Source organism: Megalops cyprinoides, chromosome 9 (assembly GCF_013368585.1).
Source record: "Megalops cyprinoides isolate fMegCyp1 chromosome 9, fMegCyp1.pri, whole genome shotgun sequence".
NCBI lineage: Eukaryota > Metazoa > Chordata > Actinopteri > Elopiformes > Megalopidae > Megalops > Megalops cyprinoides.
The window spans coordinates 35326198-35341613 of NC_050591.1; the positions used below are offsets into that span (position 1 = coordinate 35326198).

General features: G+C 43.1%; 1 protein-coding gene across 4 annotated transcripts in view; it reads right to left on the reverse strand.

Annotated features, from left to right (window-relative positions):
• Window positions 1–365: 365 nt before the first annotated feature.
• Window positions 366–15416, reverse strand: part of LOC118783085 (synaptotagmin-like protein 2) — a 33233-nt gene continuing 18182 nt past the window's right edge. Inside the window, exons 7-19 of one of the 4 annotated variants that reach the window (XM_036536772.1) lie at window positions 14149–14976; window positions 10155–13469; window positions 9220–9336; window positions 8621–8677; window positions 5574–5668; window positions 5014–5133; window positions 4044–4213; window positions 3618–3720; window positions 3008–3169; window positions 2327–2405; window positions 1920–2019; window positions 1198–1403; window positions 366–665 (exon numbers count right to left, since the gene is read on the reverse strand). In XM_036536772.1, coding sequence (XP_036392665.1) covers window positions 517–665; window positions 1198–1403; window positions 1920–2019; window positions 2327–2405; window positions 3008–3169; window positions 3618–3720; window positions 4044–4213; window positions 5014–5133; window positions 5574–5668; window positions 8621–8677; window positions 9220–9336; window positions 10155–13469; window positions 14149–14976 — 5501 coding nt within the window. In that variant the 3' untranslated portion in view covers window positions 366–516. The remainder of the gene's footprint in view (window positions 666–1197; window positions 1404–1919; window positions 2020–2326; window positions 2406–3007; window positions 3170–3617; window positions 3721–4043; window positions 4214–5013; window positions 5134–5573; window positions 5669–8620; window positions 8678–9219; window positions 9337–10154; window positions 13470–14148; window positions 14977–15416) is intronic. The other 3 variants (XM_036536776.1, XM_036536774.1, XM_036536775.1) reach the window with 3 other exon arrangements.

Sequence of the window (15416 nt, forward strand, 5' to 3'; positions counted from 1 at the left end):
CAAAGCATTGCTATGATAACATCAAATCCTCTGTAGGGTGTGTCATGACATAAATCTTTTCAGTGTCATGCATTTCTCATTATAATAGTATACCTTTGCAAGAGCAAAATTATTACAATGCAACAAGCAATATATCTGCTTCCATAAATCCAGCTGAATAACAAGCCATCATAGCATTTTGCAGTTCACTGTTTTCACTAAAGTTCAGTTTCAAAAATGTAGCTAGTCATTAAAAGTATGAAATATTGTACTTGGATGGGGAAAAATGATCTTAGTCACAGGAAGTAAAAAAGTATATTTTACAGAAGGAACCGAACATCTCAGAAGCAAAAGATTTATTTCTATATTCTTTCAATCATGCTGCACAGTTTTGTCTTTTTGTATTCCGGTGTTTTAAGTTATTGCTGTAGCAAGTTTTGTCGCTGCTTTATTGCCAAATATACACACAATATTTTATTAAAATGGGCCAATCTGCATGTGTCCTTATGTCAGATCACGTACGTATCTGCGGCATTTTTATTTCCACACATTTTTCGCCATTGTCAGCATCCTCAAAGGCAGCACATCCTCTACCCATTCGTTTGCAGAATCCATCATCCTTTCCCATAAACTTGCTTCAGCTGCGTTGGAGTCCATCCAGTCCACCGCTGCCCCGTAGCTTTTACCTGCGGAGAATAGGAGCCGTAACGATTCAACCGCTCAGTGCTGACAGTAAATCTGTTTTGTGTATAAACATGTTGCTTGTGTTTTATTTGCATTTCTGCAATGGTCTAAATAATCTGCCTTTGGCCTCCCTTGTCTAGTCATGTTGTACAATTAACTTGTGGTAGGGCTTGAATAGCGTTATGCTCACACTCACTGGTCTGGGAGTGTTAGCCTGGTCTGACACTGTTGCTTATTCAACTTGAATGGATACACTTCTGTTCTTTTTTGCTGGAAGTTTCTCTGGATAAGAGCATCTGCTAAATGAATGTAATGTAATGTAATGCCCTAAAATAACTTCTGGGAACATCTCAGTGATAAAGAGAAAAGCAGGTGTTGTAGTTGAGAGTTTTCTGAGAAGTAATAACAGCGACGGTTTTCTGGTCAGTGGTCAGCGGATTCTGTTACCCTCATCTGCTGACATGTTTGTGTCAGTCATGTGCAGGTGCATTGACAGAATGGCTGGTGAAAGGTCACGCAGAGGTCAAAGGTCACCTGTTCCCAGGCCCAGCCTCAGGCCTCCCACAAAGTGATTGGCAAGGCGGTCGTGGTCCCAGACGGTGAGCTCCACGCAGGCCTCTGGCAGATCCTCCGTCCTGAAGCCGTCGTAGACCATGGTGTGGTTGAACGCCGGGCCAGTCGTCCTCTTAAGCACGCGCGTCTTCTGTCGGCTCTTTCTGCTGGTGTCCGGCAGTACAAAGCTGCAGGGACAGATGGGAACCATGGTTACGGAGCACATGGAACACTGCCAGCAGCCACAGCATCCTGTGCCTTCCCCCAGCCTGGAGTGGAGCTGGGTGCAGTTAACACTGTATGTGGGTGAGAGATCTCCTGGGAAAACCAGTTTGCTCCTGGAAATGGTGTTTGTGGGCCGATAGGGAAGAGTCTTTGCTCTGTTCCAGGCAGAAGACCGACGCCCTAGTACAGTAAGACACTGAGCTGTAGGAGACTTCATCTTTCGGAGGAGACAGACAGCTGAGATCATGACTCACTGTGGTTGTTAAAGGCTTAGCGGAAATGATCTCTAAGAGTAAGGGGTTACTCAGAGTTTTGGCCAACTCCCTATTTTGTTGCCTTTATCATTATTATCAACATGCACAGCTGTTCCAAGAATTCATTCCCATTCGAAACTGACCAATTCATTTACATATCATGGGACCCATCAGCTGCAGCTTTCTTATCTGGTTACATATTTATTATTAAAAAATCTTACATACCATTTCACAAAGGGGTCAACAGATGTACCCCTGATGATAGGAAGATCCTTGCAGTCTTTTATCCAGATATGGACTTCACCTGTGTCGGATGTTCTGTTACCTGATCCAGAGAGAAAAGACTCCTACATCACCACAATAAACACCTGAAAGCACCCATTTCTTCCCTTTAAAAATATTATCCTCCAAAGGAGAACTTATTTAGCTACTTTCTTGAAATTAAAACAATCATTTTTATGGTCGTAGAATGATGCAAATGAGTTTTGAAAAAGCTTTCCCACCTCTTCTCATTTGTCAGTGATTAATTATTGATTAAAAAAAGAATAATACTGTTGCCGTCCTACAGCCTTGTGAACATAATCTGCGTTGAAAATTGCTTTATCAGACAGGTGTGCCCTTTGTAATCTCACTGTAAGTGATCTGAGGCAGGAAACGCAGGGCCAGTCTCATCTCTCCTCTGAACTCTGAGGGCTGGGGGCCTGATGGAGTCTGTGGATGGAGACACGTCAGTCTACACCACTGCACCACCCACAGAGGGTCTACAAGACTAGTTCCTGATGTTAATTATGCAAGTCTTTATGAGGCACGAGACATGTAATCGCTTTAGTTTCAGAAAAAGGAAACACAAGGAGGATTTGGACTAAAAAAGGGATTATCGAAGTAGATTACAGAAACAATTTCAAGATGGGTTTTGACAGTTAATCATGAGGACATAGGTGGAAATGAATTTAAGTTACACTAGTTAAGTAACACTAAGTATTTTTTTTTACACGGAGAGTGTGAATGCATGAAATATCTTACTAGGCCTTGTACTGGAAGTAGAGCCAGATGGATACACTTTAGACTAAAAGCAAACTACTGTGCCAATAATATATGGGCTTGGTGGCCTGTTCATATCATTAAACTTTTTGCATGTTTTTGTGCAGTTATGTCAATGCATCTATCCACTATGTCATTTACTGCAACTGTGAATAAATATGGAATATCTGTGCAAACTAGGTCTTTCCCAGGATTCTTAAAAGTTGTTTAAAAGAATAGAATAACTGAAAATTGTCCAGATTGATGGAATAACTCCTATCTGGGTGTCTTACCCTCGGTTTCAAGGTGAAGTTGTTCATCTGCGTGTTGCCAAAGTCCCACTTGGACAGATCCACCTCCACTTCACCCAGAAAACTGTTTCGTCCAAATGTATCGTTATGCCACACAGACAGGTTGAGTGTCTGAGTTTTGAGCGTCTCCATGCGGATTCTATACTGCATAGGGACAGAGCAGAGAGGAATCATTATTATAACTATAGTCCAGCCCTGACACCACATCTAATCCTCCTGTAATGGGTGCAGTTCTGCTTGTGATGCTTTTGTCAAAAGGCCCATAGATGGCGCTGTAGAGCTTATCAATATTTTTATAGAAGCAGGAGATGGGGAACGTTGTCCCAAGATGCTTAACCTTATTTTCGGTCTTTAATCCTTATTTCACATATACAGCCTCTCTTTTAAGCAAATATAAAGTAACGTCCAAACAACTGTCGAGAGACAGCACAGAGACACCGGACCAAATTTAAAAACAAGAATGTGTTCATTGTAATATGGAGACGAGGGATGTTTCAACACATTAGCTGATTTATGGCAACAGATTGCAGTAATGTCGGAACCTTTGCAGCATGCTAGCGGTATTTCCCTGGCTCTGACAAGAATGTCTTACCCGGAGGATTTCGTTGAAGTTTGGATTAAGAGTCTTCTTTTTCACTGATGTTTTCCTCTTTCCCAGCTTCAGCTGGTCAGGTAAGAGGTAACATTTCACATACCTATTATCAGAAACATAATCTTCTCATTATGGTGAAAGTTTTAAAAAAACTCAACAGAAGTCTAAAAGTAAGCCTTTTAAGTATTTCGCCCTGACCTCTTTTATCCATAATTTATCACAATTAATATGGATGGAGTTGAATTATCTTTATTTTATATAAACCAAGTAATTTTTCTTGTTAAAGCTGCAGTGCCTTCATACTTACTAATAAATCATGGAGTGATATCAAACACATTGTTAAGAGCTGCTGAGCTGTAACAAATGATCATCGTAAAAAGAAGACTTTTTTCCGAATTCACACTGACGGTGCTGTGACGCTCTTACGGGTTGGATCGGTTCCTCCCCACATCCACGGCCGCCAGGTCTCTGCACCGAACCACAAATATGTGGAACTCCTTCAGCTTCTGCACGTAGTTGAGGGAGAACTGGATGGTCCCGCGGACCTCCACGCTGCCGAAATCCCCGCTGTAGATACTCATCACGCTGCCGCTGGCCTGCCCGGTCGACAGCCACGAAGGGAGAGACACACAGTGTCATGGAGGCCTCGGCCAAGACCTCAGCTCCAAGGTCGCAGGAGTCGCCTGTTTTAGCTTCTGAAACTGTGTCAGCGATTGCAGTACACAAGCTCACCAGTAGCTGGCGGCCTATCTAGACACAAGTCCCTGTTTAACCCTCCTGAGCAAAAAGTTCTTTATGTCAAAGCTAATCACATTTCACATAATTTAAACACATAATATTTATTAATCCTCCTACACCCTCACCTTCAAGGTTAATTACACAGTGTACAGCCACTCATTTTTGTCCTAGAAGATAAAATAATGAAGCACTCCCTCTCCATTAAAAACCTTAGGAAAGTGTGAACAGAATCAGGCTAACATCAGGACATACAGTAGAGGAAGGGTTAGGGAACTGAACTTGAGGCAAGAAAAAGATTTGAGTAACTGGCAGGGCACTTCTACCACCCGTCTCAGGAAGGTATGGAGACTGCATTGACTTCAACAAAATATCTAGATGTATATACAGGCAATGTGTTTCTAGAATTTGCATGGTAAAAAGTACCATTACATCAATCATAGCAAAGTATTGCACATTTATATTCATTTTAGGCTGTCACTCAGATTGCGTTATTAGGTTAAAGGTCACCTAAAGTGTGAGGAATTTGACCTAAAGCCTAATACAGAACTGCAGACGGGATTTAGCCAACATTAACGTAAGGCATAGTGTGGTTAAAGCCACACAGCAGTTAGAAATGCGTTAGAACTGAAAGCCAGGTGGTGTTGGCATGCGGACATACGGAGGACACAGACGCCATGCCAGAGGAGCTGCTAAGGTTAGTGAAAGAGCTGCCCATCCTCATCTGTCTGCCACTGTAGATACTGCTCCCCGAGGTGGAGTCACTGTCCCTCCCATCACTCTACAATACAGCACACAGACAGGGCAAGCGGGGACACAAAGGGTTAATGACACACCAGCAGCCTCGGGGGTTAGAGCCGACATCCTCCAGCACGTCTGTGAGCATCGTGATGAATAATGGAGGTTGTATTAACACCTGCAGCAGACAACTGCAGAACAGCTTTCTGAAATGACCAGATTGCAGAAACCGGAGAGGATGTCTGTGTCCTCATGTGAACATATGCTGACGCAGGCACCATTGATATCCTTTCCATGTGCATCATGTTGCCGTCATAGGCACCCCTGCCATACTGAAGCTTGAAATTCATCCACAGAAAGTGAAGTTAAATTTGCATTTCCGCATCAAAAGGCCGTTACCGTTTGCATAAACATTGCATTTACCTATATGTCCAGTGCTCTCTGCCCACTGATGTTACAGAGAACATATATGATTCTCTTTACCTCTTTTTGCAGGAAAGAGGGCACAGACTTGCTCATCTTCTTCATCTGATTGGAGTCAGAGATGGAGGAGGTGGGGAAGGAGGGCACTGCGGAAACTAAAGGAGAAAGTAGAGAGAGCTGAGGTGGGGTAGAGACATCCAGGCATCTCTGTCTCTCCAGCACAACCCTAATCTGGCCCCTGCTTCTTTAATCAGAGCTCTGAATGAAAGAACACATTGATCCAATGTAGCTACCCTTCAGCTGTAATGGTATCTTCATCTTCTGGTTATATGAGTTGCTGTGGATAAGAGTGTCAGTCAAATGGATCAATAATTAATAATAATAAAATAAAATGGTCACCAGATGTAGACACTTGTCACATATAAGTCAGTGCTCTCACAAGTGATAAAAAGAGATCATGTAGGTTATCACAGTGCTTCAGAAATGAATTTCCCTCTGGATGACCACTGGCCTGACCCTTTGCAACTGGAGTATACAAAATGTAACTTCTGAGAGAAAATCTGGCAACTTTTTGCTCTAAAGAATTAGTAACTCTTCACTACATAAAATGAAAAAATAATTATATTGTTTTGTTTTTGTTCATGCTAAAATCATCTTGTGGGTAAAATCACATAGTGCAGCACGCCCCCTGCTAATTCTGAAGTCCTGCTTAATAATGAACATTGAACCTGAAGGTACATGAATAAAACATTACATTACATGCAAAACCTGAAGGTAACTGCAAAAAAAGAAAAGGACAAACATCAAAAAACAGAAATACAGACTCAAGCAATACAGTAGTTCCAGGTACTTCTTTCCCTCAGTATTAATCAAATCAAACTAATCTCACTACACTGAGATTCATGTAGGATTCACTTTTATAGAATTCAGAACACACTGTGTACATTGTAGATCATCATGTGGTACATTTTCATGGATTCTGATTTTAAAAACTCAATGCAGTCTGGATTTCCACAGTAGAGTTCACTGAGATAGATTGCAACAATGAAAAACCTGTGATTCTGACAGACATTTCAATCAATAAAATATATTTCATATATTTTCAAGTTGTACTTGACAAAGTGAGAGAAGATTAAAAGTAGAGCAAAACTTCCAATTGAAATACATTGTCAATTGATTCTACATTCTACATTCTACATCTACACGACTACATTTCTCTTTCTAGGTAATAGGAAAATGTACTCTGGTATCATGAAACACAGCAGTAGAATAAAAGTTTTTTGTTCTTATCTAGATTGAATATTAATAATTAATTTTTAATGTTGCTCTTTCTATTAACTAATTACTGGCTCTCAGCTGGCTGCAAAAATTGTGAGTGAGGGCAATGTTAAGATAGTGTGAACTTTCTTATCTCCACAGGACTAAGAAAGTTCAAAAGTATCACTTTGATTTTGTTATTGTTTGAAACTGTGTTGTATTTTAACAGTGAGCTGTTTAGCCTTGCATGGACTCACCCAGCATCATATAGAGATAATGTAATGGTTTGTACTGTTCTTTGCCTTGGTATGTTTTGCAAGTGCATTCTAACTGCTAGCCTAATAGGTAGATAATTCAGGCTTACGCCTCTCAGCTGTCTGCTCAACTTTTCCTCAACAGGGCATTTATTGGGTTTGTCAGCAGCCTCCTTTCACAGCTTTGTATTACAAGAACAATGCTGTCTATCTACAGGAGTCCATTGAGGAGAGGCCAGGAGGCCAACAGGAGAGGACATTTATTTATATGTGGAAGTTTTACTTCAGGGTGTGTGTTGGGCTTGTGTTGGAATGGGACAGTTCTTCCATCAGGTATATTGCGTTGCGCTTGTATGTTGCACCAATCAGTTGAGGTCTTGGCCCTGCGTTTGGGACTGATACTTGTTCTCATGTAGATGGCGGTGTCCTTGTTTGTGTAATGCTTTGTGCCCCTCTGTTGGACGCACTTTGTGCTTGACACTCGGAGTCGTACTTGCTAAAAGCGTCTGCTGGATGTCTGATATGTAAACGTATCAATCAAGTGTTCATTTCACCAGTCAAAATCTTGGGAAAGGGTGTGGCAGTCAAGTCACACACAAAGAAGTTTTCAAACTTTAATGTCAAACTTTGACATTAAATGTAACCGTGAGTTGATTGTGTTAGTGACTGTCCTTTAACTATGTTAATACAGTAATCACTACTTGACTGTCTTACTTACACATCTGAACTATTTCTTTTGGACTCTGATGTAAGTTTGTTTCCATCTCTGTTTGGAGGTGCAAACATTTAATTAATCACAGTTCAGCAACCATTCACTTTACACAACATCCACATAATGTAATAATGATGCTGAAAAATCAGATAATGATAATTTGGCATTTACTGCAGTACCTACTGAATTATGAAAATGTGTTCATTAATCACACATTCAAAAATTTACATATTTTTACTTTGAATTTGTTTGAGGTACACAGCTCCACTCAATTTCATAAAATAAAAAATGTGGAGAGGTAATCTGATAACGTCCATATTGAAAAGGCAGGTAGTGTTTTAATGCACCCTAAATTCACCATGAATGTATTGATAACGTAAAAATCAAATCAGAAATATGCCTCATAAATTTCAGACATCTGATACCTTTTGTGAACTGCAAAACAAAGTTCATCCCTCTTGACCTCCCAAAGGATCACTTTAAAAGACTCAGGAACACTATAATGCAATTGATTTGTCTACGATTGATCAGTGTCTGATCAGTGAGGCAGAAGTAGTGGATTCAGACAGTGTACCTTTAAACTGATTGTTTCCCTTCTTTTTCATTTGTTTTGTTTAATTGACCATCAAGTAAGCTGATCATTATTCAAGCAATCAATAGCAGGCAGGCAATTCTTTCGTTTGTTTTAATTGCATCTTGTGATAGCACTGTTTCTTTGGCTGTTTCCTCAGATAGTTCAGCTAATTAGGAAGAGTGTTGATCAAGCAAAGTAAATGGAAATAGGGTGAGAGTTATGGTCAGTTTAAAGGTAAGATTTCTGCCACCTCTACATTTCTAACTAAAATAATGCATTCAAAGGTAAAAAAAAAAACACAAATATTTACCATCATCCATACTAAGCATTAATTCACGCCTTGGGGTGATTTTACTTCGGTCCTTTCCTTGGGGAATAAGAAAAACAGTAATTACTCACAAACTGGAAAGCAAATAAATGAAACTGAAGTTTTCATAAATCAATGGAAACCCCTCAGCTTCCATAACATGCAGGCAAGTCTTACAATGTATTTCAAATTATTACACTTCAGTGTTCTAATTTCAAATTGCAAGATCTTCACCCATTCAGACAGATACTTCAGGAGTACATAACATCACACATAAGACCTACCTGATGTAACATCACAGAATATAATGCTTTCAGACATCTATCTGTACTGTTATTTGGAAAGAAACTTACTAGCTGCCATATATTAATACAATGACACGTGTGCCTAAAAATTATACAAGGTTTTAAGAAATGGCAATTATACGTGATGTGTTATTCTGTAAAATAACACCTAGACTCAGGATACCCTCAAGTAAACAATTAAAGCCACAGATGGAAATGCCATTCACATTTTTGACCCTTCAGCGCCCCTATGCTGTGGCCTTTTCTCACTGGCTGTGAGACTGAGTAAAGTACACTTGCTGGTTGGAGTACGCTTACTTGTTGGCAGTGCAGTTATGTCCTCCACACTTTTGGAGGAGGACATGGAGGGTTTGGAGGGTTTGAGAGCAGCTCGTTTCAGGGCCAGTCTCACAGGGTTCTGATCCTCATCATCACCTGGCAGAGATTATGACAGAGACTATGACATCACAACAGCCCACCCCAGCAACTAGGAGACCCTGTCCCAGAAATCAGGAATTTGATAGTATAAAATCATGTGGGAAAAAGATGTTGGGTGATTACTAGTAGGTCTATCTTATATTTCCTTTCATTTTGAGAAGGCTGGTGTGTAATAGTATGAAATATTTATTTATTGGAGAGTATCAGCAGAATCAGCACAAGGATTATCAAGCCATCCGTAACCACTGTGCTGTTAAATTGATTGATTCAGTTTATGCATAGCACTGACAGTTTCATTGGCTTCAAAAGTTATAGCATCTAAAAGGAAAAAAATCAGCCAACACTCAATTAAAATATGTTCTTTTATGGAATAATTGTATGAGCTTAATTTATTTGAGCGGAGAAAATTAAAGGCTAGGACAAACCATTTGTGTCTTATTCAAAACGCACATGCTTTTCAGGTCGGATAACATCAAGCAAAAGAAATAAAATCTTTGTTCTAATTCCTATACTTTCCTCTATAAACCTATCAATTTAGCTTTCAAAGTGGAAAATGAACTGAAAACTGAAGCAGATATTTTGTTTCATAAAGATTTTTAGAGGTTTGTATAATGGCTGTGTACTATAATGTCAGTGAGTAGGCTTTGATGCTTGTGCATTTGTTTATTTCAATGTACCCTGCTTTGATCATCCTTTCAAAAAAATCAAAACAAGTTGATCATATCACAACCTCCCCAAATTAAACAGCAGTGAGTAAATGTATTGCATATGGGTGATGAATTAGTGGGGAATAAATAGACAAATTCAACGCTCACAGGCTGAACTTGCCCCAGAGTGAGACCAGGTTTCGGGTGTGCTGCTCCTGTAGGAGTCGAACTCAATGTCATCTGGGCCTCGGGGAGACTGCCAGGAGCGCTGTCCCACACTGCTCTTTCTGACCTGGGACTCCTCTGAGGCCACTGGAGTGCTGGCTCTGACGGGCCCAAACCCTGCGCTCAGGTCCAGCTCAGAATCCTGGGGTACGGGGGTCCTGCTCGCCTCCTGCTTCTTCACAACTGGGGTGATCTGGAATGGGGCAATGGCAGCCCTCTCTGGAAGCCCCAGGTAGTGCTGGTAGTCGCGGGGGATGAACGACCTGGCCAGGGTCTGCTGGGTCTCGTTCTCGCCCAATGCCCCCGACGGCCTCCTCTCTGGGGTCTCCCTGTAGGCTGGCTGCTTCACTCTCTGCTGAGCTTCCTGTGACCTCCTGGAATGATCAAGTGAAGCTCTCCGAGGCTGTTCCTCACTCAGCTGCCTGGAGCGGTCTGCTGAAGCTCGTCGAGGCTGTTCTTCATTTAACTTCCTGGAATAATCAGGTAAAGCTCGCTGGGGCTTGTCTTCACTCAACTTCCTGGAGGGGTCGAGTGATGCTTGTGGAGGCCGTTCTTCACTGAACAGCCTGGAATATTCAGGTAAAGCTCGCTGGGGCTTGTCTTCATTCGACTTCCTGGAGGGGTCAAGTGATGATCTTCGAGGCTGTTCTTCACGGAACAGCCTGGAGTACTCGGGCAAAGCTTGTTGGGGTTTTTCTTCACTTGACTTCTTGGAGTGGTCGAGTGAGGCTCTTCGAGGCTGTGCTTCGTCTGACTTCCTGGAGCGGTCAAGCGAAGCTCTTCGAATCTGTTCTTCGCTCGACTTCCTGGAATATTCGGGCGGGGCTCGCCAGTGTCGCACTTCATTCGACTTCCTGGATCGGTCAGAGGAAGCCTGCCGCTGCTGTCTTTCTTTTGACTTCCTAGAATGCTCGGGGGAAGTTTGGCTCAGCTCCGCTTCACTCAGGTTTACGACATACATGCTGGTGGCGCGCCGAAGAGGGTTCACACTGCCGGTCATGTTTCCCAAGCTGCTTCTTCTGACTGTGTGAGGATGTAGCTCTTTGTCCTTCTGGGTTGTGAGGGCCTTTGCTTCATTCAATGAGATTTGTTCAGAGCTTCTCTGTGGTTGGTGGAGATGAGCAGTCTTCTCCTGCCCTGTGTGAGACAGAGCTGCTTCAATGGCAGGTCTACTCACCACAGGCTCCGAGCCATCAGAGCGTACCGATTGCTGTCGCAGTGGTGAGGCAGATCTGAGGTTTTCTTTCTCCTTAGGCTGTCTGTTTGGGGATGAGATGTCTATGGAATAGGTTTTGAGAAGGCTATTCTCAGCCCTGGAAGGTTTAACATGTGATTTTTCCGTATCTTTGGATGACAGCCTGGGGTAATAATTTGGATTAAGGTAAGGCTTTGTTTCAGCTGTTTTGCTCTTTTGTTGGAACATGCAACTTGACTCCTGAACTTTCGATTGTGAGCTTTGTGGACTGAGGGGCCTATTGTCTGTAGAGTGTCGCCGAGGATACTGCTGGTTTGAAGCTGCCCCATCCCAGAAGTCACGGAGATTTTTAAACTGGGAATTGCTTGGCGTTTGGCCTGTAGAAGCCTTTTCCATTCTCTCCTTCATCGAGAGGACAGTGAAGTTAGGCCTGTTCATGAGCGGTGAAGAATCGTCACTTCCATCATCATCGACACTTACTTCGGTACCTATTGTCCTAAGGTCATACTCTGAAGTGGCAAGTCTCTTATTCATACGAGCAGGTGTGGCCTCTAGAAATTTCTTTTCTTTGGCGTCGGCTACCTCTTCTTTTGGTTTTCCAACTATGACTTTGGGCCCGCTCTTCTCACTTTCCCAAAAGGATCGGAGGTGCCTTATCTTGCCGATGCTACCATCAGGTCGACTGGGGCTTTGTCTAACCACTGCTGGGGGGCTCTGCTGTTCTGTCATAATCTGTCTGGATGGAGAGACTGTCCCAGGCAGTATCTCCTCACCTTGGGGGCTGGTTTGAACATCTCCTTTCACCTCCACCGGCAAGGTGCACTCCTCCTCATCAATGATAACGCACTTAGCAGTATACTTCCCTGCCCCTTCATTCTCATCCAATGGCAAGCTGCTGCTCTCAAAGGAGGGTGGAGTTTCGTCCAAGGACGTCGGAGCAAAAGGAAGTTCCACTTCTCCTGAGTTACCCATGACTCTTTTTGGAGCATCCTCTCGAGTCATGGGTGGACTCGACTGCTCCCTCACTTCATTAATGACATCCTCTGCGTCGACAGACATCTCCTTGCTGTAAGCGTATGGAGGGAGCAGCCTACTGTCCTTGTTAGTTTTAAAATGAGAAACATACTTCTCATATTCGTGTTCCTCATCTTCAGGGGCCAGACGCTCCTCTTCAGGCTCAGGTAAGATTTCCTGCCCTGTCTTATATAGATCTACATCTGATTCTGAATTTTTTCTGCCAGCATCAATTTGGTTTTCAGGCTCCTTCCTTGTTTGATTGCTTCTGGAATCGATACTTAATCTACTGATCAGTATTTTTGGGCTGCCGTTTCCCCTCTCCCAGAATGACTTCAGGTTGGCAACCTTTTGAGGTGGTTTCTCACCTCTCACCTCCTTCTCTTTAATTTCTGGTTCAGCTTCCTTAATGACTGCACTAAGTGGGACAGCCATCAGGTCTTTGTCACTTTCCTCTTTCTTGTCCATTGCTCTTTCTTTATTTATGTTCAGGAGTTTCAGGTCGGCAGAGGACATACGCCGTCTTGGTTGGTAGGCCGTCTCTGTGTTTAGGGAAGAGTGACCAGGGTGGTGCTCAGGTGTGGACTCTTCCTTTATGGGTTCAGAAGATTCACCGGGACTCATCTGTACTTCCTCAACTTTTTCTCTACAGGCTACGTCCTGTTCCTCTACCCTGGAGCTTCTTTCTAACTGCAGCCTCCTTAGCTTAGGAGATTCCACCTCTGGAGCGAGAAGATCCTCCGCTGTCATGGTTTTCTGGGTGACATCATCTTCCAGCCCCCCCGGTTCGCCCTCTGACTCTTCCACGGTCTTCTGACGGACATCTTCGTCCTGCCTGTTGCTGCTGTTGACGCTCCGGCTGAACCACTCGAGGACCTTGGCGATGGAGTCGCCCTCCTCCTCCGTGTGCTCTGGGCTCTGTGCTGTCAGTTTGGGGAGGACCTCTTGGCCTCCCATCCCTGTGTGGACTGGCTCACCTTTCTCATCTCCACGGGACAGGAGGTAGAGTATCTGAGGGGGTCTGCTTTCAATATGATACTCATGTTGATCTGCAAAAGAACAAAGGTCATTCAAACTTCATACCATACATGAATGCATATATGTGTACATACATACTGTATGTACATTTGAAATGTTCCTGATAAAAAGGAGAAAATAAAAAATCATCAGTCATGTGCAGGCATAATTTCACACCCTACACATGAAACAAAAGGCAACAGCAACAGGGCCCTATTTCAGTGTGTTTCAGGAAAAGACCTTGCAATTCACAATTCAGCAGAGATTGGTAATATACATATATACCTTGCGGGTACAATATGTATATTAGATTAACTTAGTAAGGTGTGATTAGTAAAGAATATGATGGAAATCAGTAAGCAGTGACAGGACAAAGGAGTAAGGTAATGATGAACATAAGGAACTGATTCAGAAGAACATTTCTGGCTGCTTAGTGCAATTCTTTGTAATTGAATTAGAAGCTAGAGGAGGTTTCTGGAATCCAGAGTTATTTTTTCTGTGTTTTTAGCTACTAATGCAGCAGAAAGGGTGGGAGAGTTTTGAGCTTGCGCACAAATGATTATTTTGGCTGATTGTTCTGTTGATTGAGCATGTGATTAGTTGATTTTATCAAGTGCGTGATCAGATGTTTTGACTGAGTGCATGATTGGTTGCTTTGATTGAAGACGTTGGCCTGATTGAACCAGATAGCATTTGCTTTATCAGTCTTACCAACAGGGGTCTGGAGTGGGCCTACATCTCGCCTCCACATGGCTGTTTCCCACCTGCTCTTCAAGGCCTCACCCTTGCCCACCTCATCCCAGGTACTTAGGCCCCTGCTGGTCTGGGGCTGAGAGATGTAAGAGTATGTGTTGTCACTAGGGGGCAGCTCTGAGCAGATTGCCCAGCTTGGCTTTGGCTCTTTGGACAGAAGTGAGGAGAATGCATTGTCCTGGAGAGTCCTGGCAACAGCCAAGCTGGAATCCCCTCCCTCCAGCACTGTGCTGCTGGAATGGTCATTTCTGCTTTTGCTTTCCTGGCTACCCATGTTCAGCATGACTGGCTCTCCTCCCTCATCCAGATCCTGCAGGTCATGGTCACCTAGCTCTCGCCCTTCCTGCAGCTCAAAAGCTTTCTCAGAGTCAGTCGGGCTGACCATGGGTGAGAGCTTCACTAGCTTCTTGCCTAGAGAGTCAGCTAAGGTCCCCCCCTCTGTTCTCTCACTGGCTAATGTGGCATCCCCTGGCTCTCTCCCCTGGTGGGACGGTTCTGGTTGCCTGGCAACAGAGTCCCGGACCAGCCCGGATTCCTCTGAGCTCAAGGTTGGGCTGCGTTTGAGGATACCCCTGGGAGGGGTGGATCGGCTGTGTGAGTCCCTCCAGTTACCCCACCAAGGGAATGGGCTGTCACTGTCTAAGAAAGAGTCCTGGGGTCCGAAAATGATTGTTCTCTTTTTGGGTATCGGCGCAAACTCTGTGTGTTGACTTTGTGCAGCACTGGAACCTTCTGAATTTAGATCAATGAGACCGAGTATGTGCGTCTTGGATGGTGATGATGGTTCTGTAAAAATAATAAGGGATAACGAAGGGTGGATGAATGGCTTATGAATGTGAAGTGTCACAGAGCATGAGTGAGTACAACAGAATGCTACATGAAATACAAGCACAGCATAAAATGAAAGTTGTTAACAGACATACGATGGTACGATGGGAAAATCCTGTCATGGGAAATATATTTACTATTAGGGTCTTAAAAGCACCGTACATGTATTCATGAATTCAGAGAAATGCAGCCCAACAAATGTTTTTTTCAAGGCATAGTTTTTAACTAAAGTTTGACCACCATCTTGTGTTTTCCATTCCTGAGCCAATCAACACACTGAGACTTCCATCGTTCTGTCTGCACAGAGTGGTATAGTCATGAGGGCAGCTTACTGCCAGAGATGCATGCCAACCTCTATACAAGCTATAATCTGTTTGTTCCTTCAGCAGAAACAAGTG